Source organism: Vitis vinifera, chromosome 11, assembly GCF_030704535.1.
Source record: "Vitis vinifera cultivar Pinot Noir 40024 chromosome 11, ASM3070453v1".
Classification (NCBI taxonomy): Eukaryota; Viridiplantae; Streptophyta; class Magnoliopsida; order Vitales; family Vitaceae; genus Vitis; species Vitis vinifera.
The window spans coordinates 13,138,061-13,165,575 of NC_081815.1; the positions used below are offsets into that span (position 1 = coordinate 13,138,061).

Here is a 27,515-nt window from a genome sequence, read left to right on the forward strand (position 1 = left end):
TTACGAGGAACTGAAATGAAACAACATAATTTAGGTTTTAGTTTATTGTTGCAAATTTTTAATTCTCACATTCTCTAATCTATATCCTACATGTTTTCAAATCAAATTTGAATTGAATTAAACAATATTTACAATGCATATTAATTTCCCTAATTAATTACCAAATACTAATTCTTTTGATTTTCTTAAAGCCTAACCTATTAACAAATCCCAAGTGTCCAAATAACCCAATTCATCACATGTTTACTAATCTATTTTTCAATCAAGCCAAATTAAACAAAGATTTATGCTGATCTTACCATTAATAAAATACTTAACTTAAAATACTTTAATCTTTAATTAATTGTGATTTTTAACTAAAACGGGTTTATAGTTAATTATACTCAACTTTTACACAATTTTTACCGTTAATTCTTTTCAACATACCATTAGGAACCAAAATAAACGAAAATTACAAAATTAAACAACTTGCTTACCTCAAATCTACACTTTCTCTCTCTAGATTCTCTCTCTAACCCAAGTTGCTGCAGGTGAAATGGTGCAAAACGAGCTGCAGCCCCCTTATAAAGGGGTCTCCAAGCACCCAAGCACAAGGTGGCAGCCCACATGGCTGCCACCAATCCACCCAAGTAGGAGGTGGCATTCCACTAACTCCAATTTCCAAATTTTGCACTTTAGTCCTTCAAGTTATCAAAAATAAAACCCATAATTGCCCATTAGTCCTTTAGGTTTTCATAACCCTAATTAGTCCCTAAGAACCTAATAAGCATACTTAGGTCATTCACTAATCCCACTTAACCATAATCAAAGTTTAATTCATAATTAAATATGATTAGCACTGAACTAGTTTTAATATCTAATTAAGCAAGCTTAAAGTTGAATACTAAAATAATCATTATTGCCTATTTAATTCATTAGTACTAGGTGTTACAAGGAGTATAAAAAATGGGTTCTTAAGGAGGAAATTTCTTGGTGGTAGAAATTAAGAGAAGTGTGGTTGAAGGAGGAAGACAGTAACACTGGTTTTTTCCATAAGATGGGGAATGCCCATAGAAGGAGAAACTGGTTAGCCAAGATTAAAGTGAATGGAAGATGGCTCATGGAGGAGAATGAAATTAGAGACAGTGTAGTTGGGGCTTTCCAGAATCTTTTGATCAAAGAAGGGGATTGGAGACCCGACATCGGAGGCTTGTCTTTTGAGATACTAGGAGGTTGTGAGGCTACAAGGCTGGAGCTACCATTTTCAGAAGAGGAGGTGTTTGCTGCTCTCTCAGACCTAGGAAAGGAGAAAGCACCAAGTCCAGATGGGTACACTAACATTTTGGCTTTTTAGTTGGAAGTTTGTGAAAAAAGAGGTGATGGATTTTTTCAGTGATTTCCATGAGGTGACATATTTGTCAAGGCCTTGAATGCTACTTTTTTGGTTCTAATTCCAAAGAAAGGCGGTGCCAAAGACTTTAGGGAATTTAGGTCAATTAGCCTAGTGGACAACCCCTATAAGCTTTTGGCTAAAGTTTTAGCCAATAGATTTAAGAAGGTATTGGGCAAAGTGACCTCTGAGTCCCAAAATGCCTTTATAGGAGGTAGACAAATTTTGGATGCAGCTTTGATTGCCTAATGAGGCTGTTGATTTAAGCCTAAAATGTGGTGAATGTGGTGTTCTTTGTAAGCTTGACATCGAGAAGGCATAAGATTATCTAAATTGGAAGTTCTTGTTGGTGGTGTTAAGGAAAATGGGCTTTGGGGAGAAGTGGGTTGAGTGGATTTTTTGGTGCATCTCAACAACAAATTTTTTGTTTTTATTAATGAAACTGCATTTGGTTTTTTCCATAGTACTAGGGGGTTGAGACAGGGGGATCCTTTCTTCCCTTATTTATTTGAGATTGCTATGGAGGTTTTCTTTTGAAGAGGGTGATGAATGGTGGCTACCTTTCCGAGTGGTGGGTGAAGGGTAGGGAAGGGAATGAGATTCAGATCTCCCACTTATTGTTTGCTGATGACAATGTAGTTGCATATGTGAGGCATCCCACTTATGGAATGGGATTCAGATCTCCCTCTCATGTTCTATGAGGTATCATAGGACCAAATGGCCTACCTGAGTTGGTTGCTTATGTGGTTCGAGGCAATTTGTGGGTTGAGAATTAACTTAGACAAAAGTGAGTTAATCCTTGTGGGGAAGGTGAACAATGTAGAAGACTTAGTTTGGAGTTGGCTTGCAAGATGGGCGGTCTTCCCTCTTTTTACTTAGGTCTTCCTTTAGGGGCCACTTTTAAATCTATGGCAGTTTGGGATGGAGTGAAAGAGAGGTTTTGCAAAAGGTTAGCCATGAGGAAAAGATAATACATCTCGAAAGGAGGGAGACTCACTTTGATTCAAAGTACTCTCTCTAGCATGCTTATTTATTTTTTGTCTCTTTTTTGCATGCTAAGGCAGGTTAGATTGAGACTGCAGAAGATTCAGAGGGATTTTCTTTGGGGTGGTGGGGCTCTTGTGCAGAAACCCCATTTAGTTAGATGGAAATCAGTTTGCTCGGAGAGAAGGAAGGGGGGTTTGGGAGTGTCATTCAACAATGAACAAAGCTTTTCTGTGCAAGTGGAGTTAGCGCTTTACCAATGAAAGTAGGGCTCTTTGGAAGCAAGTCATCATCCAGAAGTTTAGTGAGGATGATGGGGGGTGGTGTTCCTAGAATATCCTTCTCTATGGGAAATGGTCAGAGGGTAAAATTCTAGGAGGACAAGTGGTGTGAAGATGAGCCACTTTGTGTTTACTTTCCCTTCCTTAGTTGCCTTAGCCACTTCTAAGGATGTGTGGGTAGCAAATGTTTGGAACTTTGAAGGCGAAAGGGGTGGGTGGGCTATTTGCTTCTCTAGGTCATTTAACGATTGGGAGGTGGAAAGAGTGGAATGCTTTCTGTTGAAGATTCAAGCAAAGAGGGTTAATAGGGATGAGGAAGATAGGATGCTTTGGATGCCTTTGAGATGTGGGAAATTTTCGGTTAAATCCCTATACTCTATTTTGGAGCCTGAAGATCCTACTTTGTTCCTGCGGAATATCATTTGGAGATCTTGTGCACCACCTAAGGTGGCTTTTTTCGCGTGGGAAACAACTTGGGGGAAAACCCTGACTTTGGATTAGGTTAAAAGAGGGGGTTCTCTTTGGCAAATAGATGTTTCCTTTGCCACATTGAAAAAGAAATTGTTGATCACATTCTTCTTCACTGTTACAAGACATGGGTTCTTTGGCAGCAGCTTTTTTCTCTCTTTGGTGTTTCTTGGTTCCTCTTCTCTTCGGTTAAGGAGACACTCCTTGGGTGGCATGGGTCCTTTGTGGGTAAAACTCGTAAAAAGTCTTGAATGGCAACCTTGTTATGTATTTTTTTGACAGTTTGAAAATAAAGGAATATGATAGTGTTTGATAATGCGGAACTATCGGTCCAAAGGATGAAAAATTCTTTTGTTTATAATTTGTGGTCTTAGTCTAGGGTGTATGTGGATATGAACCCTATTTCTCTTGTTAGCTTTATTGATTGGCTTGGTTCTAAGTGAGGGCAAGTGATGTTTTATGTTTCTCTCCCTCTCCCTTTTGGGTGAGCCTTTAGGAGGCCGGTGTATACTTCTTGTATACTTTGGGAATTTGTTTTGACGTTTCCTTTTTTTTTAATATATACACTCTTACTTATCAAATAAAATAAAATAAATAAAACAATACTTCAGCAAACACTTCATCAAGAGGCGACACTAGTTCCTTTCCAAGAATCCTTCCTCACACCTCATCTAGATCCTCGTTGAGACTTGCGTAAAAATCAAACATCCTTTCCTTCTCTATTAACCTTCTCTATTTTTCAATACACTCAAGGCAGCAATCGGCCTCTAAATAAATCTTACTCTTACCATAAAGCTTGAAGATCAGTGTAATATTGAGCCACACAATGATTATCTTGTTTGGTCTCCTTCAATTTGCACCTGATTTCAAAAACCTAGGCTGAGTTTCTGAGGTTTGAATAAGTCCTCTTTACTGCATCCCACACTTTCTTTGTTGTAGGTAGAAAGTACATTTGACCGATCTTGAGCTCCTCCATTGAATTAATCAACCATGCAATAACAATGGAATCTTCTAAGTCCCAATTTTGAAAGGTTGGATCATCTTCAGATGAATTCTTTGTGGCTCCTATCAAGTGCCCTAATTTTCCTCTTCCTTTAATCACCAATTTCACAGCCTGGGGCCATTGCAATCAATTTTATCCATTCATTTTCCATCCAGGAAATTGTAAAGAGGTATTGTCTCCTCCATATAACAGGGAAGCAGACATAGTTTGAATCGTCTGTTATATAGGACCTGAAGTAGCTACTGAAGACTCGTTTCCGCAATGTCCTCTAGTCATGGCAGTCTTTTCCATGAGATTGAATCAGGCCCAGATGTGTTGCGGCTCTAATACCATGAAATCAAAGAGGAAAAATGCAACTCTTTATTCTATTTTATGAAGAATGCAAGCCTTAAATATATAGACAATCTATTTAGGAAGATGATTATGAAAAATAAAATATTCCTAAGAACCAAGAACCTAAGAAACAGAAAGCTAAAAACTAGGGTGTTACTTCTTTATTTGAAAATTAAAAAACAGATCAATACTCTAATATAATAACTGGATAATTAGCTAGAGTTTATCCAAAGTTATCTCCAATTGCGAACAAATTCTCTTTTGAAGACTCCTACATCTCTCAAATAATGAAGTTAAAGAAAATAGAAACTTTTACAAGATAAACTTTCATTTCATCAAAGGTCTTTTAAATTCTACTACTCAATTTGACTCCAAATAACTCAAAATTGCAAAATTGTCCATGTACCCTTAATTAAGTCAACTTAGGTTTTCCTTATTCCTTATTCCCTTTTTTCTTTTTTGCAAATGAGCTTTAATGGCTAATCGCTATACGAAGGAATTTCCTAATAAAAACCTTTAATAGGGAGGATTATTACTTAGCCAACCAATCCACTACTTGGTTGGTTGGCCAAGGTATCTAGTAGAACGAATGACTCAATCACCCTAAGAAACCATGCTCCAGTTCCCCTTAAAATTCAAGAAAGAGAATTGCTAAATTTTCTTTCACTAGAAAGCTATTGATCCCCAAGCTCTCAACTCAAAGAAGCTTTCCAATAAGGCTAGAATCTATGCCTCAATCTCAAACCTTAAACCAACATGCTTAAGAAGGCACTATTTATGTAACCCATCTTGATTACTCCACTCTTCATCTATGTTGGGTCCCTAGGGAACACACCTATCAAAGTTAAGTTTTAGGCTCTATAAAGAAGGCTCCTATACCTTTGAAACCCCAACTTGGACCCTACTGTCTCCTCCAATCTAGCAAAATCATGCCAATTGGAATGCCCTAAACTCCATAGGTACCACCCTTCAAATAGATGTAAGGAAGTAAACAATTTCCAATAGGACTCTAGGGCCTCTACCCATTCTTGAATCTCGACATTCCTCCAACTAAATAAATTGCAGATTATGGACTCCCTTTAAAATCATTGAAGGCAAAGAGCATCAAATCACTAAGGTCTTTTGGGGAAGCCCAATAAATGTCCACCATTTGAAAATGTTTGTTCCACAAAGGTAAACACCAAAGACAATGAAGGAATAAATGATCCATTGTATTCCATCAATTCTAAAAGCTAAGTAGGGTGTTCTTATATGTAACAAGTCATTGGTATCAACCTTTTTACAAATCACCAATCAATTGAAGACTCTTAACTTTGGGAAGAACTTTAGGCTTTAAATTAAAATTAGCTTGAAGAAAGACAATAGAAGTACAATCTTAGAATGAGTAAAAACTGTTAGGACGTTGAGTCTTGTTTATATGTTGGCAATTTTATTCCAATTTATTTTTTGTCATAGAAGTCTTTTTAGATAGTGACTTACTATTCATTGAAGATCAAGGGTTGTTGTTCGTCCAATCGAGAGGTTATAGTTACGTCTAAAAAGGTTTTATTTGTTGCATATAAAGGCTTATTTGAGGTATAAAAGGTTTGATATTATTTTTGAGCTTAAAATGTTTTTAAAATATTTTTTCGAAAAGCAGGGACTACTTAAGCGGTTAGAGCACTCAAGCGGTCTAAGACCACTGATAAATAGGAATGTGAACGGTGGTTGCCACTTCCACCCCTTGTCTTAAGGAAATAGAGTCCATTCTTTTCTTTAGCATGCCCATTCATCCTCTCTGTAACCTGATCTTGAAAAACACAGTAGGTTGGATAGAAATTCACTTTATAATTCAAATCTTTAGTAACTTGATGAATAGACAAAAGATTGATAGACAATTTAGGAACATGCAACACACTTTTGAGTGGAAGAGGGGGGAAATAAAGTAACGGTTCCTTGACCTGCAACAATAGTGAAAGAGCCTTCTGTGATTTTTTTTTTTTTTTTCAATAGGTAAAGAGCCTACTGCAATTTTGATTTTCTTATTGCTAGGACAAGGATTATTAGTGATAAATGACTAAGAAGAATATGTCATATGATTGGTTACTTCTGAGTCTATGACGCAAGAATCATTGTGGAGTGTGTTTGAGGCACTAAGGGCATAAGTAGGAAACTTGTCTGATTGTACAAATGAACAGGATCCATTTGTTTTTTCAAGGGAATTAAGGAGATTTCCCAGCCTCTCTATCTCCTCTTTATTGAATCCTTCAGTCTCCGAGCTACTTAAATTGGAATTCTCACAAGGATGACCTTCTGCATGAGTTAAGTGAGCCTCTCTTCTCTGCTGTCCACCCTTAAAACCACCATTTCGGCCTACTCCTTGGGGTTTCCCATGGAGTTTCCAACAAGTTTCTTTAGTGTGATGAGGCTTCTTGTAGTAGGTGCACCATACTCCATCATGGTTGGACGACCTTGTTGACTCATTCTTAATGATCGGTTGTGCTTCCTTGTCTTGCAACATCCCTCTTGATTCCTTCATCACTTGTTTTTGTGGAAATCATGGCAAACCACCCTTCTAAGAGTTGTGATTCAAGCATGACACCTCTTCGGCTTTTTTCTGCTTAAATTATTGAGAAAACACCCTGCAATGAGGGTAGAGTTTCTTTCCCTAAAACTTGCACTCGAACTTGGTCAAACTCAACATTAAGTCTTGCGAGAAACTCAAAAATCCTTTCCCTTTCTACAAACTTTAATACCATAGCAACATCTTTACTACACTTCATTTGAAAATTTTGATAATAGTCCAATTCAAGCCAACGTCCTTTCATGACATTATAGTATTCAGTGGTTGAAAGAGTACCTTGTTTGGTGGTTGTTATTTTTGTCTTGATTTCATAAATCAAGGTTGTATCTTGCATCTTGGAATCGGTTTGGTGAACTATTTCCCAAATCTCCCTTGTTGTTGTTAGAAACATACAAGTCCTGCTTACTTCAGGCAACATCGAATTCCATAACCAAGACATGATTATGGAATCTTCCTCGCCCCATTTGACAAATGTAGGATCATTCTAAGTAGGTCTGATTCCCAATAAAGACTTAATTTCCCTTTTCCTTTAAAGTCTTCACCACTTGTGACCACTGTAAGTAGTTTTTGTCATTCAATCGATATGACGATTGAATATGCTGCAACCCCTTTTTTGGAGAGTTTTGTTGCACCTCTCTAGATTGGTTTTCAGTAATCACAACAATAGGGTTAACTTTGGATGTTTCAGACATGACTGAATAATGGGTAGGACTGAATAATGGACAGCTAGAAGAGATTTCTCAGAGAATCAAATTTCTCAGAAAAAAATTTTCTGCAAAAAGAGTCGTAGGATTTTGTAGAAATTTTTTTCCAAAGAGCAAGAGCTCTAATAGCATGAAGAAAAAATTATTTTCTGCTATATTGAATAATCCTTTACAAAGGAAAAATATATATACAGATTACCTACAGCCTATTTAAGGAGAGTTTGACATCCTATCACAATCCTATCAATCCCTAAAAATCAGAGGACAACTTTACTAAATACATGCAAATTAGGAAAGTGTTACAATTGGGAAACTAATCTATTTTACCAAAATCCTTACAGCTGTATATTGATTTCTGCAAGTCAGATAATCACATAGATTCTCCAACAGGTTTATAGATACAATTAGTTTGAAAAGTTTCATGACTGGAATTAGGTTTTTAGATGCATTCTAGATGCCTGTAGCATCCAATTAGTTTTCATTGAATGACTGATGAAAGCAAATGTTAAAAAGAAACAGAAACCCTTTTTCTAATTTCTAAAGAGGAAAAAAAATGCTATTTAAAACAATTCCTTTGTTACAATTTTTAATAGGCTCCCGCTTTCATATTTCTCAGTTCATATGGGCAGAACTTGTCAACAAGCACATTTATCGGGGAGACATCATTCGCCATTCTCATTGCCATTTTGGGTCTCGTTTTATTTGCCCACCTGATTGGGAATATGCAGGTATTTCAAAGGCCTTATACTGGTTCCTGCCATATAAACTTTCTCAATGACTTCTGTTGAAATTTAATTAAAGACATCTCTTTAGTGATCCTCTTGTGAAAGTTTCCAATGTACTTGTTTCCATATCTTCCTAAATATATGCCTTGATTCTTTTCTAGTCTAAGAACTCAAATCATATTTTATGAAATCACAATTTGCTTGTTAAAGGAGACTCTGATGCCCTGCCTATTTTATTATTATTTTTGTATGTGTTGTAACACTTCTGGACCTCCTTGGGTCATGCTGTGTTCTTGGACTGTTCCGAGTTTTATGCTCTACCATTGAGGCTGGCCTTTGGTTCAAGAGATGCTTATGGTTCTGATGAGGGGTAATCCTCGAGTGGTTGCATACAATTTAAATAAGATGGGCTAGGGCTTCACTAGTTTATGATGAGGAGCACGGGAAATTAAGGTTATGCAAATGAAAAAAATAAATAAATAAAACTGAGAAAATGAAATAGAAGAGAGAGAGAACCTTAGTCTCACATAGGCCTTCTAGAAGTTTCACCCAGAAAAATAAATATTAAAAATAATGGAGGCTCTCCATTAAAGGATGCAAAGATGAAAAAATTGTTATTATTTACCATTTTGTTCCTTAGGCCTCTTTTGTATTGAATAATCTTATTTAGAAGCTTTAGAACTAATTGAACTATCTAAAAATTATGGTGACCTATTAGGACTCTTAATTCTTTCATAAAATTTCATGCTTTTAGGAAATAGTGACTTTTTAGAAATCACAAACTCAATTCTTTCATAAATTTATGTTTTTAGGAAATAGAAACTATTTTGAAATTGTAAACTTAATTCTTTCATAGAACTTTGTAGAAATTATAAATTTTTTAAATAAAACTTTTTAGGAGATCGAAACTTTTAGAAAATAAAAACATATTTTAGAAAATAGAAACTTTTAGAAATGGATTTTTAAAAAGAAAAAAAGAAAAAGAAAATAGACACCTTAAAAAATTAGAAACTTTTAAAAAATAGATGTTTTAGAAAATGGAAATTTAAGACTATTAGAACTAATGACAAGAAGAAATTTCTAGCAAAGGAACATAGTAAATTCCAAATAGACATCTAATAATTATTGCTAACTTGTCTCCAAACAACCTGGATGAGTAAAAATTATCTAAATGCCATTTTAATCTTTTTCATGAATTTTTTATTCTTGGAAAATATAAGGAAAATATTCACCAAGGAATCTTTCCATTTTTTGCTTCACACACACACAGAGGTTCTTTGGCAGGGGTTGGTGGAGAGGTCCTCTGAGACTTGAGGTTGCCTATAGTTGCAAGATATCGCTTGTTCTTCCCTTTGTCAAAAAAAGGTAGGCAAAAGAGAGATGGGAGAGAAGAATAAAAAAACGCATTCTCACCCATCTTCTAAGAACAATCTCTCTATAGAAGGCAAGGAATACAATGGCTCCATGGTGAATACTATTCTCACTCTTCCCATAAATATATGTAGTGTCTCACCATTTACTTTCTGAAGTTGGTGAAACTTGAAGAATAGAGTTTCACGGGAATAATTTTCTTTCATTGAGATTTTTCTTTTATAGAGTTTACAGCATATACAAATCCTTCAAATCAGGAAACTAAATCACTGATTAAAGGGAAAGAATAACTCCTAACAATTACTTTCCTAAAAATACAAAGATTGACAACTAATAGCTAATTTACAGCTTTACAAAGTTATTTCTTTCCATATCAGTTTTGGTTTTCCAACACTCCCCCTCAAGCTGGCTTAAAGATATCTTCCATAGCCAGCTTGCCAACTAAAAAATCGAATTGCCTCTTGTGTAGTCCTTTGGTGAAGACATCAGCCACTTGTTCCTCAGTAGGGATATAGGTCATACAAACCAATCCGTTATCTATCTTCTCTTTAATGAAATGCTTGTCCACTTCCACATGTTTGGTGCGGTCATGGAGAACCGGATTGTGAACTACTGAAATTGCTACCTTGTTGTCACAATACAACTTCATAGGAGATGAACCTGTCATCTCTAACTCTTTCAGTAATCTTCTTATCCACATAATCTCACAAATACCATGAGCTACAGCTCTAAACTCAGCCTCAACACTGCTTCTAACAACCACGTTATGTTTTTTACTTCGCCATGTAACCAAGTTGCCACCTACAAATGAACAGTACCCAGAGGTGGACCTTCAATCCACTATGCTTCCAGCCCAGTCTGCATCGGTGTAGGTTTCAATTTGTAGGTGTCCTCGTGACTTAAACAGAAGACCTCTACCTGGTGTCCCTTTTAGATACCTTAGAATCTTGTAAACAGCTTCAAAATGCTCTGGTCCAGGCGTATGCATAAACTGACTAACCATACTCATTGAGAATGCTATGTCAGAGCGTGTATAGGATAGGTAAATCAATCTCCCAACAAGTCTCTGATAACGATCCCGGTCTTTCACATTCTTGGCTTTTGTAGGCTGCAGTTTTACATTCGGCTCTATAGGTGTTTCAACAAGCTTACATCCTAACATACCTGTCTCATCAAGAACATACTTCCATTGATTTACAAAGATACCTTCTTTGGACCTAGCAAACTCCATCCCAAGAAAGTATTTTAATGCCCCCAGGTCCTTAATCTCAAATTCCTCAGCAAGTTTCCTCTTTAGGTTCTCTAGTTCATTGCAATGATCCCCAGTTAACACAATATCGTCAACATACACAATTAAGATGGCTACTTTACCCTCATTTGAATGTTTGTTGAACATCGTGTGATCAGCTTGACTTTGAGTATATCCATAATGCTTTATTACTTTGCCAAAGCGCTCAAACCAAGCTTTAGGCGACTGTTTAAGTCCGTATAAGGACTTCTTCAATTTGCACATTTTCCCAACTCCAAAACTTTCTTCAAAACCTGGTGGAGGACTCATGAACACTTCCTCCTCTAGGTCTCCATTAAGAAAGACATTTTTAACATCCAATTGGTGTAAGGGCCAATTGGAATTTACTGCATTGGAATTTACTGCAAGGGACAACAAAACTCTAATCGAGTTTATTTTAGCTACGGGGCCGAAAGTCTCTTGGTAGTCTATCCCATAGGTTTGAGTAAAACCCTTTGCCACAAGTTTGGCTTTGTATCTCTCAACACTTCCATCTACTTTACTCTTTATTGTAAACACCCATTTGCACCCTACAACACTTTTTTCCCTTGGTAAATCTACCACCTCCCAAGTGCCATTCTTTTTTAAGGCATTCATTTCCTCAAACACTGCCAATTTCCAACTCGGTTCATCTAGTGCTGCTTGAATATTTCTAGGTACTACAAGTTTTGAAATATTTGTAGTGAATGCTCTATAGTTGTCAGAAAGGTTACTGTAGGAGATAGATTTGGCAATGGGATGTTTAGTGCAGGCTCGGGTTCCCTTTCTAAGAGCAATAGGTAGATCAAGGTCAAGGTCCTGTCCAGGAACAATTGGGGCTAATCCTAAACCAGGTTCGGGTGCAGATATTTCTGGACTTGGACCAAAGTGTGATTGTAAACTTAGATCAGTAACAGAAGAAGAAGAAGCATGTATAGGAGTAGGAATAGAAGGAGGGTTACCTGAGACATTTAGAGAGCCATTGCCCAAGGCTTTCAGTTGACCATGTGCTGGGATGATCAGCTGGTCTTTACTTCTTCTAGGGACTTTCTTCCTTGAATAAACCACAGGCTCAAGATTATTTCTATTTTTTTTCATTCGTAGTATTTCTTCTTCTGACAGACCAATTTCAGATTCGGATTCTATAGTCTTAGTTTCCTTATTTTCTTTTTCAAGAGAGATATCAAGAATTACACTAGGCAAAGGTTCAACAATTTCCCAAAAATTTGGTTCCACTAATTTCTCCCCCTGAAGTAAATTTTTGGTAAAATATGGGACATTTTCCATAAAGGAAACATCCATAGTTGTGTAAAAACGTTTTGTAAGGTCACAAACCATTTTTTTTCCTAAAATTGTGGTTACTTTTGAAGGTCCCAAAACATCACTGTGAAAAAAATAAAATGGTTTTGATGCATAGTAGGGTTTTGGAATGTAAGTTTTACGTTGGCTCTTTGCCAATAAACAACTTTCACATTGAAATGATAAAGGATCAACCTTTTGAAATAACACTGGAAATAAATGTTTTAAATAAGAGAAACTAGGATGGCCTAATCTGCAATGCCAAACCATTATTTGATCACGAACAGAAAGAGAACTAATACTACTTAGTCCTTGAGCAATTTTATTACTAGGTAAATTATCCTCGAAATAATAGAGACCATTGATCATCCTAACACTGCCAATCGTCTTCCCCGAGCTTCAGTCTTGAAAAATACAATGGGATTCATAGAAGATAACACAACAATTAGAATCTCTAGATAATTTGCTAACAGACAAGAGATTACAAGTTTAGGAACATGGAGAACACAGATTTAAGATCTATTCCCTCAGAGATTTTTATTAGACCTTTTCTTGCAATAGGTGAGAAATTACCATCAGCTATCCGAACCTTTTTATTTCTAGGACACACAGAATAGGATTCAATCATGTTTGAGGAATTGGTCATGTGGTCGGATGCTCCAAAATCGATTATTCATGGAGTAGATTTAAAACAACAAGATAGAGCATATAATTCATTACTTGTGTGTGCCAAAGAAACACTAGAAGTACTGGATGTCAAGTCGGATTTCAGCAGTGCAAGAAGATGCTCCATTTGCTCAGTGGTGAAAGGGTTGGTCTCAGCTTCATTAGCAGTATGAATAATGGCTCGGCCTGGTTTGTCACCTGTTTTTCCTTTCCAATTTGCAAGTTTCTCATGGATTTTCCAACAGTTCTCACGAGTATGGCGAGGTTTATTACAAAAATCACACCAAACCCGTGGTCTTTCATCAGATTTGCGCTGAAACGCAGTAGCTTTATTATAGCCTCCACCCGTGGTAACCAAGGTTGAACCTTCAATAGCAACTCCAGGTCCCTTCTTGCCCAGCATCACATTCCTCCGACTCTTCTCTTCTAACTTCTGAAAAAACTTCACCAATTGAAGGCAGGGGTTGTCTTCCAATGATTCTCCCCCTTACCTCATCAAACTTGACATTAAGGCCAGCCAAGAACTTGAAGATCCGATTGTCTTCCATGGTCTTCTTATGATGACGTCCATCCTCGGCAGATTTCCACTCATAGGTGTTGAAGAGGTCAAGGTCTTGCCAGATCCACTTCAAGGAGTTGAAGTACTTTGTGACGTTGTCCTCCCCTTGTCGTATCTCACCGAGTTTGAGGATTAATTCAAAGATCTGTGATTGATTCCCTAAATCATAATACATCTGATTTACATTCTCCCAAAGCTCGTGTTGTTGGATAACACATGTAATTAGAGCTAATGTCTTCTTCCATAGAATTCACAAGCCATGTCATCACCATGGAATTCTCAGCATCCCATATAGCATAGTTCGGATCATCCACTGCAGGAACCTTCTTTTCACTCGTCAGGTAGCCCATCTTTCCACGTCCTCTGATGTACATCCGAACTGATTGAGACCATCTCAGAAAGTTGTCACCATTCAAGCAAATCGTGGTGATTCGGACAGAGTGAGATTCCGAGGTGGTAGGATTGATTTTTGAAGAATCAGTGATGATGGGATTGTTCAGAGAAGGTTGAGGAATAGTAGTGGACTCGTTTGAAATATCCGACATGGTTTCAGAGAGAACGGGGATTGAAAGAGAGGAAGAAGGAGGATTTCGGCAAGCAAATTGCTAGCTCTGATACCAACTTGAAGAATAGGGTTTTACGGGAATAATTTTCTTTCATTGAGATTATTCTTTTATAGAGTTTACAGCATATACAAATCCTTAAAATCAGGAAACTAAATCACTGATTAAAGGGAAAGAATAACTTCTAACAATTACTTTCCTAAAAATACAAAGATTGACAACTAATAGCTAATTTACAACTTTACAAAGTTATTTCTTTCCATATCAATTTCGGTTTTCCAACAGTGAATATATATCTCCATTTCAGTATGTTTAGAATTTAGGGACCTCCTATGACATTTAGGATCTGTGGGACTTGGTGGTGGAGAGAATCAAAGAGTGGGTATTTACATAAGGAAGAGGGCTAGCTTGTACTTGAAGGTATCCTTGTTGAGGTTCCTGTTGTAGTTTACAATTTTCTTCACTGTTGTTGCCTTTGTGAGGAAGGGGCATGTCTTGCAAAGTAATTCTCTGTCAAGTAGATTGGAGGTAAAAAAACAGGTCCACTAATGTTTTTGTGTCAACTTGTTTTGTGTTTTTTTTTAAATTGTGTTTTTTCTTTTAATTTTCCTTTTTATTTTTTTCTATTTTTTTATGGGTGGGGCTGGTTATATGTCTTGGGTTTCCCTAATAATGGTAGGTGATTTAGACATATGAGTTTAGATGTGGCTGAACAAGGCACTCTGAAGAAAGTGCCTATGAAGGTCGGTGGTTGAGAAGAATAGCTTGTAAAGTGTAGGAGTAGGGAAATGTGGGAATTCATGATTGAAAGTATAGTTTTGAGTAAAAATTGTTTCCAAATTGGACTTTTGCATAAAGAAGTTTCATATCTATCTCAATGTGGTTCTTTTATGTTCAACTAGATGCTGTGTCATACCAATAGCTACCTTTTCCTGCAATACCAAGTTGTAGGTCAATGATAAATGATCTAAATTCCAACTTTTACTACATGAGTTTGCATGCTTCATTTGTCATGGATCAACACTCTAGCTTGATACCCACCCTGTCTTCTGGTTGAAAATAAAATACATTAAAAGAAAAAGGTTACATACAATGTCTAATGTGACACACCATGAGCAACTTCTTTATGAATACTGAGGAAATCCATGGGAAAACTAGTGTTCCAAACACAAAAAATCAATATGTAATCCTTTCTTAGCTACTGTACTGGCTAGACTATTTGCTTCTCTGCTAATATAATTATAAAGATAACTGTGAAATCTCCTTAGTATCATACTAATATCTTTAATAAGTGCACTAATGCTACTGGGCACTTGTAGCTTCTTTCTTTGGTGCATCAATCACAATCTTTGTACTCTCCATACTCTACCGTGTTACTAAATTTCCTTCAAATCAAGTTTAGCACCCAGATGTGGATCTCCTATCCTAAATAGAGGGAACCCAATAAGCATCTTGTAATTTGTCTAATTTGTCTCTCCTTTTATGAATATGGGGCCACATGTGAGGGAAGTTGTTGGCCTGGTATACAAGGTTAGACAGGTATACATTGTGGGCTTTTGTCAGCCCCTCAAACTAGGCTTGGTGACACTAGGGCTTCAGGGGGGCAGCACCTTGGCCCCTGAGTGACCCATGAGCAAAGCAAGGTGCAAAAGTGTGGGAAGGTTACCTCGGAATGGTAGGCTGGCTGTTGGCAGGCTTGAGCAGCAGCAACACACAGCAATGGCTGACGTGGCAGCATGCTGAGACTATCACACAGGCGCAGGCTTGGTGCCTTGATGTGGTGCAGCCTGTGGACGTAATGACACTGAAGGGAGCTTAGATGGATGCCTCGGATGAAGTAGCCAGCCTTGCTGCAATAAGGACGAGCACAGCCTTAGCAGCAAGGGTCTTGATGCGTGAGCCCAGCACTCACTGATGCATCAACACGAGTCTTGAGCAGGCAGACTGAGTCAGGCACATCTTGGCATTGGGATGAGCCCGAGGAAGGTGTGATCATCTGCAGCAGCAAGCACTGTGGGCTAGTATACAGCATAGGAGACTCCCATTGGCATGGGACTTCTAGTTAGAGTGGGAGACAGAAATCTGATGCAAGAGGAGAGGGAGTCCTGACACACAAAGACTCCTAATCAGATTGGAAGACTAAGTCTTCATGCAGCAGGCTGTGGCTTGGGAGTTTGGGATTGAGTAGGACTTGGAGTCCTACTCAAGGTGGCATCTGTTGAGCTTGGAATCAGAGTCAGACTAGGACTCAAATGTTATTTCCCTAGTGGGATTAGGACTGCTTGTTGCACCCTCTATAAAAGGAGAGCCTCATGCCTCCTAAAGGCAAGTGAACTACCCGGTGAGATTGTGGGAGTCCTTGCAAAGAGCTCTTGTAATCTGTTGGAAATCAATGAGATTCAAGTTGGGGAGAGCCCTGTAAATATTGTGTGCGCTTTGTGGCTTAAGGAAAGACTGGTCTAGGGCGTGCCTAGACGCTGCACAGACGCAAAAACTTAACCCAGAAATTGCGTGTGTGACAGCTTCTATCCTCATAGCTTGAGCTTTTAGGAAAGTTGGTAGCGAACTAACACAAATGTCATGTTGCCTCATCAATAATAAACTTTTGTTTCCACCACAATAAAATTTGCAAAGTTTTGTTGTTTCTCTAATCTTTTATCACTTCGGTGCAAAAATGATTCACCTTTCAGCCCATAAAAAAGATGGATCCTCCTCTAAATCTTAGAAGTCATCAGCTCTAAAATACATACTCACTTAGATATGAGACTTGGTCAGGCTGGGTCAGGTTAAAGGTCAACCAAAGCCCAATCCAACATCTTTTCAAGCTTAAGGATTTCGGTCCAAGTTTGCTTTTCGTTTAATGGGTTCCTTGGATTATAACTCTGCTTACAAACATATATAATTTGCTGGGTATCATCAATGTCCAAAATGATGAACTTGCTAATAGATTTCCTCCTCATAATAAAGGGTTGTTGCATTATGAGAGAGATGCAGTAACAGAACATTCTTCATAGTTATAGTAGTTTGGTAGGGGCTTGGAAGCAAAGTGGATCCCATAGCCCAGAGAAGTTTATTTTAGTACCATCTTATAATGATGATTAAGGAAGCTTGTCAGCACTTGGTTACGTATACCAATGATGAATGGTCCATGAATGGGAAAACTCACTTGAAATGGTTTTTCCGAGGGCAAAATGGACAAATAGGAGTGACAGATGCAAGTGTAAGAACAAGGGTAACGCTATGTAAATAACAAGTGATATGGTGCTGTTTGAAGAGCCACAAAGAAAAAGTGGAACTACAGGGGTGGTGATAATAGTGATTGGGGCATGGGGTTGGGGAGCCTGCTTGTCTTTTTCTGTTAGAAGTGAACTTAGATTTGACTTTTTGAGTTTAAAATAAATTAGGAAACACATTATCTATCATATGCTTTATTTTTTCCGATCCTTATCTTTTTATCTTTCCTTTATGATTTTTATAATTCATGATGCTGTAAAGCTGTTCTGATGTAGACATACCTGCAATCTATCACTGTGCGGCTTGAGGAATGGAGACTCAAGCGAAGAGACACTGAGGAATGGATGAGGCATCGCCAACTCCCTGAAGATTTGAGACAACTTGTTCGGCGTTTTGTTCAATATAAGTGGGTTGCAACTCGAGGAGTAGATGAAGAAGCTATTCTTCGTGGCTTACCTGCGGATCTTCGTCGTGACATTCAACGCCACCTATGCTTGGACCTTGTTCGACGTGTATGATTCTCCCAAGTCTTTAATCTTTTAGAGTCTAAAGAAAACTGCACTATCTATTGCTATATTTTGCCATGAGATTTAAGGGGGATTGTTCCAGTGGCATAGGCAGCTGTGAACAAGTTTTCTTGGAATCACATGTCTGGCTTCTCGGTATGCTCATGCTGCATCTCAGAAAAAACCCTCTGTTCTGATCTAGAAATGATCAGATCTGCCATAATATTAAATTATGTTATTCATTATCATAATACAAATGCAAATGATGTTGCAATGGCATTTATTATATTATAGAGTGGTAAAGAATGATGAAGGATGGTAAATATTTAACATGAGCTTCATCTTGCAAGTTATGTAATGGTTTGTGTGAAAGTTTAGATAAGCAAAATCAAAATAAATCTCATTTTTGTCTTGATGCCACATGCAAGTAAATGCTTACCCAGCTGAAGTGGTATTTCATTCGTTGACATTCTACCTGTGTGGTCCCAGAATTCATGTGTTTGCGAAAACTTTCTTTCTCAAGATCTATGCATTTAATGCTCCGTGAATTCTGTTAGACCAACATGGTTCATCTTTCAGTTCAGGATATCCTGATAGACCCATGGTGTTTGGCCCAAACCCCCTTGCATTCATACTATGAGTGTTACTCTTGAAGGGATTTGGCATTTCCCATATTAAGAAGAAATATGAGTAAAAATGGTGACACTTGTAGAAAGTTCATTTTATATTATCATATTAACCTGCTTCCTTTTTACATTTACAGGTTCCATTCTTCTCTCAGATGGATGATCAGCTACTTGATGCAATCTGTGAGCGTCTAACATCATCTTTAAGCACTGAAGGCACCTATATCGTCCGAGAGGGTGATCCAGTGACAGAGATGCTCTTTATAATTAGAGGAAGGCTGGAGAGTTCTACTACAAATGGAGGCCGTACGGGTTTCTTTAATTCAATTACATTGAGACCTGGAGATTTTTGCGGGGAAGAGCTGCTTGAATGGGCTTTGCTTCGAAAATCTACCCTCAACTTACCTTCTTCTACTAGAACAGTGAGAACCCTCGTTGAAGTGGAAGCCTTTGCACTGCGAGCTGAAGATCTCAAGTTTGTTGCCAACCAATTTAGACGACTGCACAGCAAGAAGCTGCAGCACACTTTCCGGTTCTATTCCCACCATTGGAGGACATGGGCAGCCTGCTTCATACAGGCTGCTTGGCGTAGGTACAAGAGGAGGCTGATGGCTAGAGATCTCACCGTGATGGAATTCTTTTCTTGGGATGAAAAAGTGGTCACTGAGACTGAACAAGAGAAAGAGGATCATGCCAGTTCAAATCTTTCTCAACCTAAAGTGAACCTTGGGGTGACAATGTTGGCTTCCAGGTTTGCTGCAAACACAAGGAGAGGGGCTCAGAAGATCAAAGGTGTTGGTATGTCTAAGTTACAGAAGCCTGAAGAACCTGACTTCACTGAGCCTGATGATGATTAGTTTTTGGCATCTGGCAAGAAATGCAACAGCTTCGGCTTTCTCCATGAAGTGGAAGCCCATTTCAGGTGCACATTAGAAGTGGGCACGGTACCCCCTGATAATACCTTAAATGCCTGCTTAATGCTCCAAATATGGGTGCCTATTTCCTGGGTTTACATCCTGCCAATAGGCGGTAGGGGAAGGGGAAATGTTATGCATCTTTTGATTTCTATAGTACTGGATTAAATTATCATGTGAAATTTGAGGATGAAGTTATCAGAATTGAGCAGAATGAAATCATTGATCTTAACTGTTGTGTGTAAGACCCTCCCAGTTGATCTATTAAGTAATTATCTCTCTCCCTCTCTCTAAAGCAGAAATTCTCAGTGGTCTCTTTGGACCCATCTCAGTGGTCTCATTAGACAAAAATGTGGGGAAAGAATTATCAAACCGCCCACCTAACCGCGATCCAGATGGTTAATTTAGGTGATTCTTCATAAAATATTTTCTAAACCATGTTTCCAACTTTACCCATAATCTTCCTCTCCTTTCCTCCCTCTCGAAAGGGGAATAAATATTCCCAGTAGACCTGAAAACAAATTGTGCATGTACATTGTCACCATATTCAAAGCTGGATGCCCCATTAAACCATTGTAAATTGTAAATAAATAAATAAAATAAAAACAAAAATGCCAAATACAGAGGCTTTGGAAGGCAATAGGAAATTATCCATCTACATGGAAAACTCCTCTACTTGGATCCTTTTATCGGCCTAACCTGTCAATGTCATAAAATTCTATGTTCTTATATTTCTGGGAAATTATCTCTGCTTGGACTTTCCTTGCTGTGTCTGTAGCACAACCAACAAGGATGAGAACAGACGTGCCTGCAAACCCCCGAAATGCTGTCAGGTGCGTGGTTTGTTCAACCAAGGAGGGACCAGCAGCCAGTATTGCCAAAAACCCAGATCCAAGAACTGATATCCGACTCAGTACCTATATTCCAACCATACCAAAGGGTAGTCAACTCATAATCAATTTCAATCCATACAAATAATAGAGCTCAGGCAAGCACTTAAAAGATGCATGTCAATATCCAATCTATGAAGCAGAAAATGTACGCAGCTGCTTCTGTGAAATATTACAGTTTAAAATTTGGAATTTGGCCAACGGTCACAATTCTTTGCTAAGAAATACAAAATTTAAGGAAAAAATCGCATAATGCGCACACTAGCATATGATAGACTGGGAGTAATTAGTTATCACCAAAAGAGATTCTCAGATGCTTGTCAGATTCCGCTGGGGGTGAGCACTATAAATGCTGCCTTCATGGTTCAGAGTCACTTTACCATGGTATTTTGGATTAGTATCAAGCAATACACACAATATCATAGTTAAAAAGCTCAAAATAAATAAATATTAAAAAATTAAAGGGTATGTAATTGTTTGAAAATAGTATATTGATAACAACTGATAATAGCATAAACAAAAGTCATTTAAAAAATTGTTTTTCAAGTGCTAAACATTGCAACCCTTTTAAAAAAAAATGATAAAGGAGCATATATACTACACATCTTTATTTTAAAGCAAAGAAATCAACTTTGGAAAAAATACAGCAGTGATAATTTATGAGTCTATATAAAAACTTTTAGCCTTTTATGTTCGTGGCAATGTGAAAAGCTTTGACAACTTAGCATTTTTTCTCATGTTCATTGGATTTGAGTCCCAATGTTGCGAAGAGGTTAACCAATTACATGCCATTCATACCATTCTCTTGGATTGAAAATCAAATTAGAAGTTTTTGAAAAGGCAATCACAAGAAATGCAAAACCACCTCATGCATTACCACATCAAGATGAAATTAAAAACACCACACAAATAATGCAATGATAGACTACACATTTCATTAAGAAAAGAGAAAATTACCATTTTAATAAATGCAGCTGTACTTTTACCGGGTCGCACAAGTGGGATTGATGCACCTTGACGTTTCAACTGTTCACTCACATCATCAGGGTCCAATTGTAGGAAAGTGTAATAGTAGTTGAAGAAGGCTATCAGAAGTATGTTGGTTGGGAGATAAAGAGAACCTGCAACAAATTAATTCTTTTAGTTAAGCATCATTTCAGATTTTGATCTACAGCTAAAGGAAATCATGTCCATAAAATAACAGTGAACTGATTCAAAGTTCTTTCTCTATCTCTCTCTCTTTAAAATAATTACACAGAGAAGATATTGTTGTTAAGCAGCCAGTTTGACCCAAAACTTTAAACTCTTGGTACAGCCAACGGCAAATTTCAAGCTAATTTTACTGAAGCCCTAACATGCCTCACAAACAACCTGATGTAGGACAACCTTAACATGGTTGCCTATAACCAATTAAGTGGGCTAGGATTTTATATTTTAGGGTTTAAGGAGAGGAAGAAGGTATAAAGTTTAAAAAAGCAAAATAAAATAAAAAAATATAGAAAAAGAAGATGAGGAGAAGGAAACCTTAGAATTGCACTAAGGCCTTCTAGGAGTCTCACTTAGAAGAAAATCAATGAAATCTCATCATTGAAAATTGCAAAGTATGCAAGAAAACATGATATTATTAATCATTAATCCATGGCTTTGATTAACGTTAAGTAGCCTTATTTATAGGTTTTTCTAAGAAATCCAAAATCTACCAGGATTCTAATAACCTAATGACTCTAATTCTAATTCACCAATAATAATCATTAGCTACTCCCAGTTTAACTCCAACCAATACTAATCATAATTTAATTCCAAGTAATATCAATCCTACTTTAATTACAACTAATACTAATTCCCTTTCTTCATATATATCTTGGAGATTCATACTCATTAATTCCCCTTGACTTGAAAAAAAAATCGACCTCGAGTTTTAGTGATTTTCCACGATCAATTGAAATCTCGAGCAATGTCTTCCACCTTTTCTTTCTTCATTGACTCTTTACCATGGTAAGATAGGATCTCAAGATATCTTGAACTTGTTTGATTTCATGCAAGACAAGTACCAAATTTCGAAAAACTTTTGAATATCGTAAAACAAGTTGATAGTTCTCTAAATAATTATGTTTCACCAACGAGCTTGTGGAGAGTTGCTTTCCACACTCTTCTTGTAAACCGTCTTGTAGAATAATAAGATTCTTGAATTCTCCATATTCAAAAGAAATTTCAGCGATTCTTTTATATCATAGATTTCTTCAAGTTTGTCACCAAGCATGATAATGTTTTGCCTTGGAAAGTCAAGAACTAGTTCTTTTGAAGCTTTTACAACTTCTTTGAGCTCTCCCACAAGTTGTTCTAGGATTGGTTCCATCATCCCTTGCATTTGAGATTCACCATTGAAGATTTCTTCCTCCTTACTAGTAACTTCGAATTGCTTCTTGATGAGGGTATTTGACAACTCTTTTGATTTCAAGAATGCTATTTTCCTTAGGTTGCCTAAGTGGTGAAATTTCCTTCATTGGATGGAGGATCTTCTTACGCCCATTTTGCATAAGTGTGCAAGTGTTCTCATATCCATTATGTTGGACCCTTTCATCAAAAAGCCACAGTCTTCCAAGCATAATATAGGCAACTTCTATTAGCAAAACATCACACCATATACTCAAAATTATTACTAAAATTAAATGTCACTAGACAGCAAGAACTCATCAAAATAGATGTGTCATTTACCTATGTTATTTGATAGGGTTTGGATGCTCCTCTGTCTTTAGATTGAGCTTCTCAACAAGTTCCTTTAAAGCTAAGTTGGAACTACTACCTCCATCAATAATTATAGCACATAATATCCCTTGGCAACAACATAAGTTCAAAAGATGCTAGTACATCGTCAATCTTCTTCTCTTTCACCTTTGAGAGGCTAACAAAAGTCATACTATGGCCTTCCATCATACCATCCTAATAATCACATTCATCACTAAGTTGATCTTCATTGCAGGTCTCTTCTTCCTTTGGATAACTCTTCAATTCAAATTTTGGTTCTTATTCAACACAGAAGAGTAAACCTTTACTTGGGCACACAACAACATAATGACTATACCCACCACAGTTAAACCATAAAGGAGTCACACCAACCTTTTTATCTCCAATACTCATTGAAGTTTCACCCTTATTAGCATCTCTATTAGGCACATTCAAAGTTTGTTGATTACTCCCCTCACCATTCACATGGTTAAAAGTTTGGAAATTTGTTGTGCTTAATGGTTTGCTTGTTGTTATTATGATTCTTGTGTAATAAAGGATCGCCACTCTAGATCAAAATTTTGAGGTGATAGAGGACCCTGGTTTCCTATGTCAAAGAACAAGGTCATGTAGTGTGGAAAGAAAATCATTCCAAGTTTGGAATGTGAGTTTGGAGGAACTTGGATCTCGATGTCAAAGTTAAGCAAAGGAGTTGTTTTTTCCTTAGGCTTTGAGAAGGAAGAGGTTGGATGGTTACTCGAGCATCTAGGAAAGGACGTCGAGTTGGGAAGTTTCATGGGTTTCAACAGAAAAATATAGAGGAAAGACCAGAGTTCACCTTTTGGCAGTGAGATTCAATATCGTGGTAGATTTATCAGGATCTCAGAGTTTGCTTCTAACAAAAGGATGACTTTCCTAATAATCCCTGAGGGTGAAAGAGGCAAAGGTTGGGAGAAGTTAAAACAGGTGATTTCATCCTTGATGGAGGCCACATTTAAGATGTTAAGCATTAAAGAAATGCAAAACAATTTTGCTTTTTGTAGCAAAGTGGACCCTTTGAACCAATCCTTTGTGAGCGTAGTTAAAGAGTAAGGGCCAAGGAGAGGAGGTGTTGTTCCAGTTGGGAAATAGGTGAGAGTAGTCGTATGTGAATGCCCTTGTTCTATTGTTGACTGGGATAAGGTGAGGCATGTTGTAGCTAGATTATTAGGTCAGAAAGGCAAAGTATTCATATTCACAGAGAGGAAAGGAATTTTTTTTTGTAGAAAAAGTGTAGGCTTCATTCCTTCAGGATTTAGGCACAATCAGGGTTAAGGGTGGGCCTTCATCTATGTTGAGAAAATGGTCCCTTAGGGAAAACTTGATGGTTCTGGGTAAATTCAAAAGAGGGTGGGTTGAGTTATGGTGTTTGCCTTTCCATTTATGGTATTGGGAGCATTTGAAGAAAATTTTAGTCTTAGGGAACAATGGTAGAAATAGATTGGCAAACTCTGAAGTTGTATGATCTTTCTAAGGCAAGGGTTAAAGTAGAAATGAAGGTGCATACTATTTTGCTAGCGTTGATTGAGGTGGAGGATGGTAAGCGGGTGTTTACTATTTCAATTGCATTAGCCAAAGACAACAAGGAAAGGCATGTTGGACAGGGTGAGTTGACTCGGGAGAGGAATGAGTCATCTTCAAGTACAAGTGGAAGGTTGCTTTCTATAAGTGAAAATCAGAGTGGTTATTGTGTCAAGTTTTAGGGCGGACAAAGATTGTAGAGAGAGATAAGGAGGTTGTAGGGGGGACACATGGCAAGAGGGGGAGTTGTGTGGAGAACAACTATTATCCACATTCTCTCCTTTTGAATTTGAATTCAAATAATTTTGTAGAGTGGACCTGTGCTCATGAGGGTTTAGGTATGGGACGCCCATCTAGGGACAAGGCCCATTTTTGTCTTGAGGAGAGGCAGTGGGCTTTAACAATCGAGCTGGACGGATTGGTTCAACGCATGTCTCTAGGGCCATGGCAGATGCAAGCTTGGGCTAGGCATAAAACAACGGTGAAACCAAAGGGGGTTTCCTTAAGTGAGCCAAAAATGAGCTGAAAGTTTGCCCAAAAACAAATTAGGCCCAATTTGTAGTCTAAGCCTTGAAAGATCTTCTTCCTTGATCAAGGATAACCCTCTTTTTTCTGGGTTGAAGAAGGTGCTAGGTTGAAGGACGAGCATCGGCCCCTCTAAGTTGGGACGACGAAAAGGGTTAGAAGCAGAAGCTTGCCTACAACAATTAAAGGCTCTTTTCCACACCAAGATTTCGACAACAAGGCACAATAGGTTCTTCTTAAAGGTGGGTATGTGTCAACAAACCACAAGGTGGGTTTGAGCCATAGCCCTAATCGGCTGATTTCCTTAGTGGAGGAAGTTAACAACATGGAGGGAAGGTAGTTTTTGGCTCTGGTCCTTGATGCTACAAACAAAGGTGAGGTTAAGAGAGGTGGAGGATTAGATCAAGTTGGTTCCTATGTCATGGCTTCTCCTTTTGGGTCACTTTTCCCTAGCAGAGGGATAGACGAATGAGGATTGTGGTTTAGCTCCTTTCTCTCATTCCTTTGTTTCCAGTCCCCTTGCTCCCCCTTTCTTACATCATCTTTCTTTGTCTTCTATCGCCAAGTCTCTACACAATTCAATGCAATAGTCTCAGTATTCATGTGGTCTCCCACTATTACCTGTTGTGAATTTTTAAAAAAAATGAGGATGGTGTGCTACATGGGCATGGTGTTGGTAATCCCATTCCTTAAGTCATGGAGTCTCATTTAGCTTGCCCAAACCAAGTGTCTAAGGGTAGTGCCTTCTTTAGGAATATGACTAGCATCCCGAACGAGTCTCATAACCCAAAAACATATCGCACTACTTCAAAAGGTTTTTTCTTAGAGAGCCTTTCCCCTAGTAAAGTGGCCAAGGCCCTCTCAATTCTGTCCTCTATGAGCATTAAGTTAGTTAAGTGTCGCTAGAACAACACACCTTCAAGAATTAATAGAACAACAATGACAGCTAAGGTGTATGTTAGGCGAGAGTACAGGCCTTCCTTAGTTAACTAGGAGGCGTTAGTTGGAGGTTAGGGATTGAGAAGTCTTGCTATGAGGATCATCAACTGGAATACTCAAGGATTGGGATCCATAAATAAAAGAAGGGTGATTAAAGATTTTTTACAAAAGGAGAATCCAAAAATTGTGATGTTCTAGGAAACAAAAAGGGAGGTTTGTGGGAAGTGTTTGGTCAATTAGGAATAAGGATTGGGCCTTCCTTCCAGCTTGTGGGGCTTCGAGTGGTGTTTTTATTATTTAGGATTCAACAAAGCTTAGTAGTGAAGAGGTGGCAATAGGTTCCTTTTTAGTCACAATCAAGTTTCTGAGAGATGGAGCAAGGTCTTTCTAGCTTACTTCTATTTATGGTCTAAACACGCCAATCTTGGGAAGGATTTTTGGCATGAGCTATTGGATCTTTATGGTTTAACCTACTTGAATTAGTGTTTTGGTGGGGGAGGGGGCATGATTTTAATGTCATAAGGAAAAGTTCAGAAAAAATGAGTGGCTTTAGGTCAACACCTAGAATGAGATATTTTGATGACTTCATAAGAGAATGTGAGTTAATTGATCCCCCTTTAAGGAATGCTTCTTTTACTTGGTCAAATATGCAAGATGTTTCAATGTGCAGGAGATTAGATAGATTCCTTTATTCAAATGAGTGGGAGCAATTTTCTCCGCAAAGTTTATAAGAAGCTCTACCTAGATTGACGCCGGATCATTGGTTGATTGCCTTAGACACCAATTCATTCAAGTGGGGGGACCAACTCCTTTTAGATTTGAGAACATGTGATTGCTCAATCCAGAATTCAAAGACAGTTTTACCAATTGGTGGAGAGAATTCCAATGCTATGGGTGGGAAGGGCATAAGTTCATGAGGACGCTACAATTTGTTAAATCCAAACTAAAAGAGTGGAACAAGGTGACTTTTGGAGAGTTAAAAGAAAGGAAGAAAAGCATCCTTACTGCTATCGCTAATTTTGATGCTTTTAAGCAGGAAGGGAATCTTTCTTCAAAGCTTCAAAGCGGAGGACCATTCAAAAAGGGGAGTAGGAGGAGCTATTGTTAAGAGAGAAGGTACATTGGAGGCAAAAATCTAAGGTGTTGTAGGTAAAAGAAGGGGATTGTAATTCTAAGTTTTTCCATAGGATGGCTAATGGCAAGCGCAATAGGAAGTAAATAAAGACTCTGGAAAATGGAGGAGCGATTTTGGATAACATTGAAAGTATTTCAGCGAAGATTTTGAATTTTTTTTTAAGGCTTAGAAGGGTCACCCATCTCGGAAGAGAGTGTTTCTAGGTTGGAACGTGCCTTTACTAAAGAAGAGATTCATCAAGCCATTTTTCAGTTAGATAAGGATAAATCTCTTGGCCCTGATGGCTTCACTATTATTGTGTTCCAAG

The 27,515-nt window shown here is 37.8% G+C and overlaps 2 protein-coding genes across 3 annotated transcripts in view; one reads left to right on the top strand and one right to left on the bottom strand.

The window, feature by feature from the left end:
- The window catches only part of LOC100250129 (cyclic nucleotide-gated ion channel 17), a 69,227-nt gene extending 49,560 nt beyond the window's left edge, over positions 1-19,667 (top strand). The window contains exons 6-8 of the mRNA XM_002264380.5: positions 8,322-8,433; positions 17,665-17,901; positions 18,659-19,667. Coding sequence (XP_002264416.2) covers positions 8,322-8,433; positions 17,665-17,901; positions 18,659-19,378 — 1,069 coding nt within the window. The 3' untranslated portion in view covers positions 19,379-19,667. The remainder of the gene's footprint in view (positions 1-8,321; positions 8,434-17,664; positions 17,902-18,658) is intronic.
- Positions 19,668-19,979: 312 nt separating this feature from the next.
- The window catches only part of LOC100248517 (preprotein translocase subunit SECY, chloroplastic), a 35,601-nt gene continuing 28,065 nt past the window's right edge, over positions 19,980-27,515 (bottom strand). For both annotated transcript variants that reach the window (XM_002262909.5, XM_019222980.2), the window contains 2 exons: positions 21,283-21,446; positions 19,980-20,352 (listed from right to left, as the gene is read on the bottom strand). In XM_002262909.5, the coding sequence (XP_002262945.2) occupies positions 20,122-20,352; positions 21,283-21,446 (395 nt within the window). In that variant the 3' untranslated portion in view covers positions 19,980-20,121. The remainder of the gene's footprint in view (positions 20,353-21,282; positions 21,447-27,515) is intronic.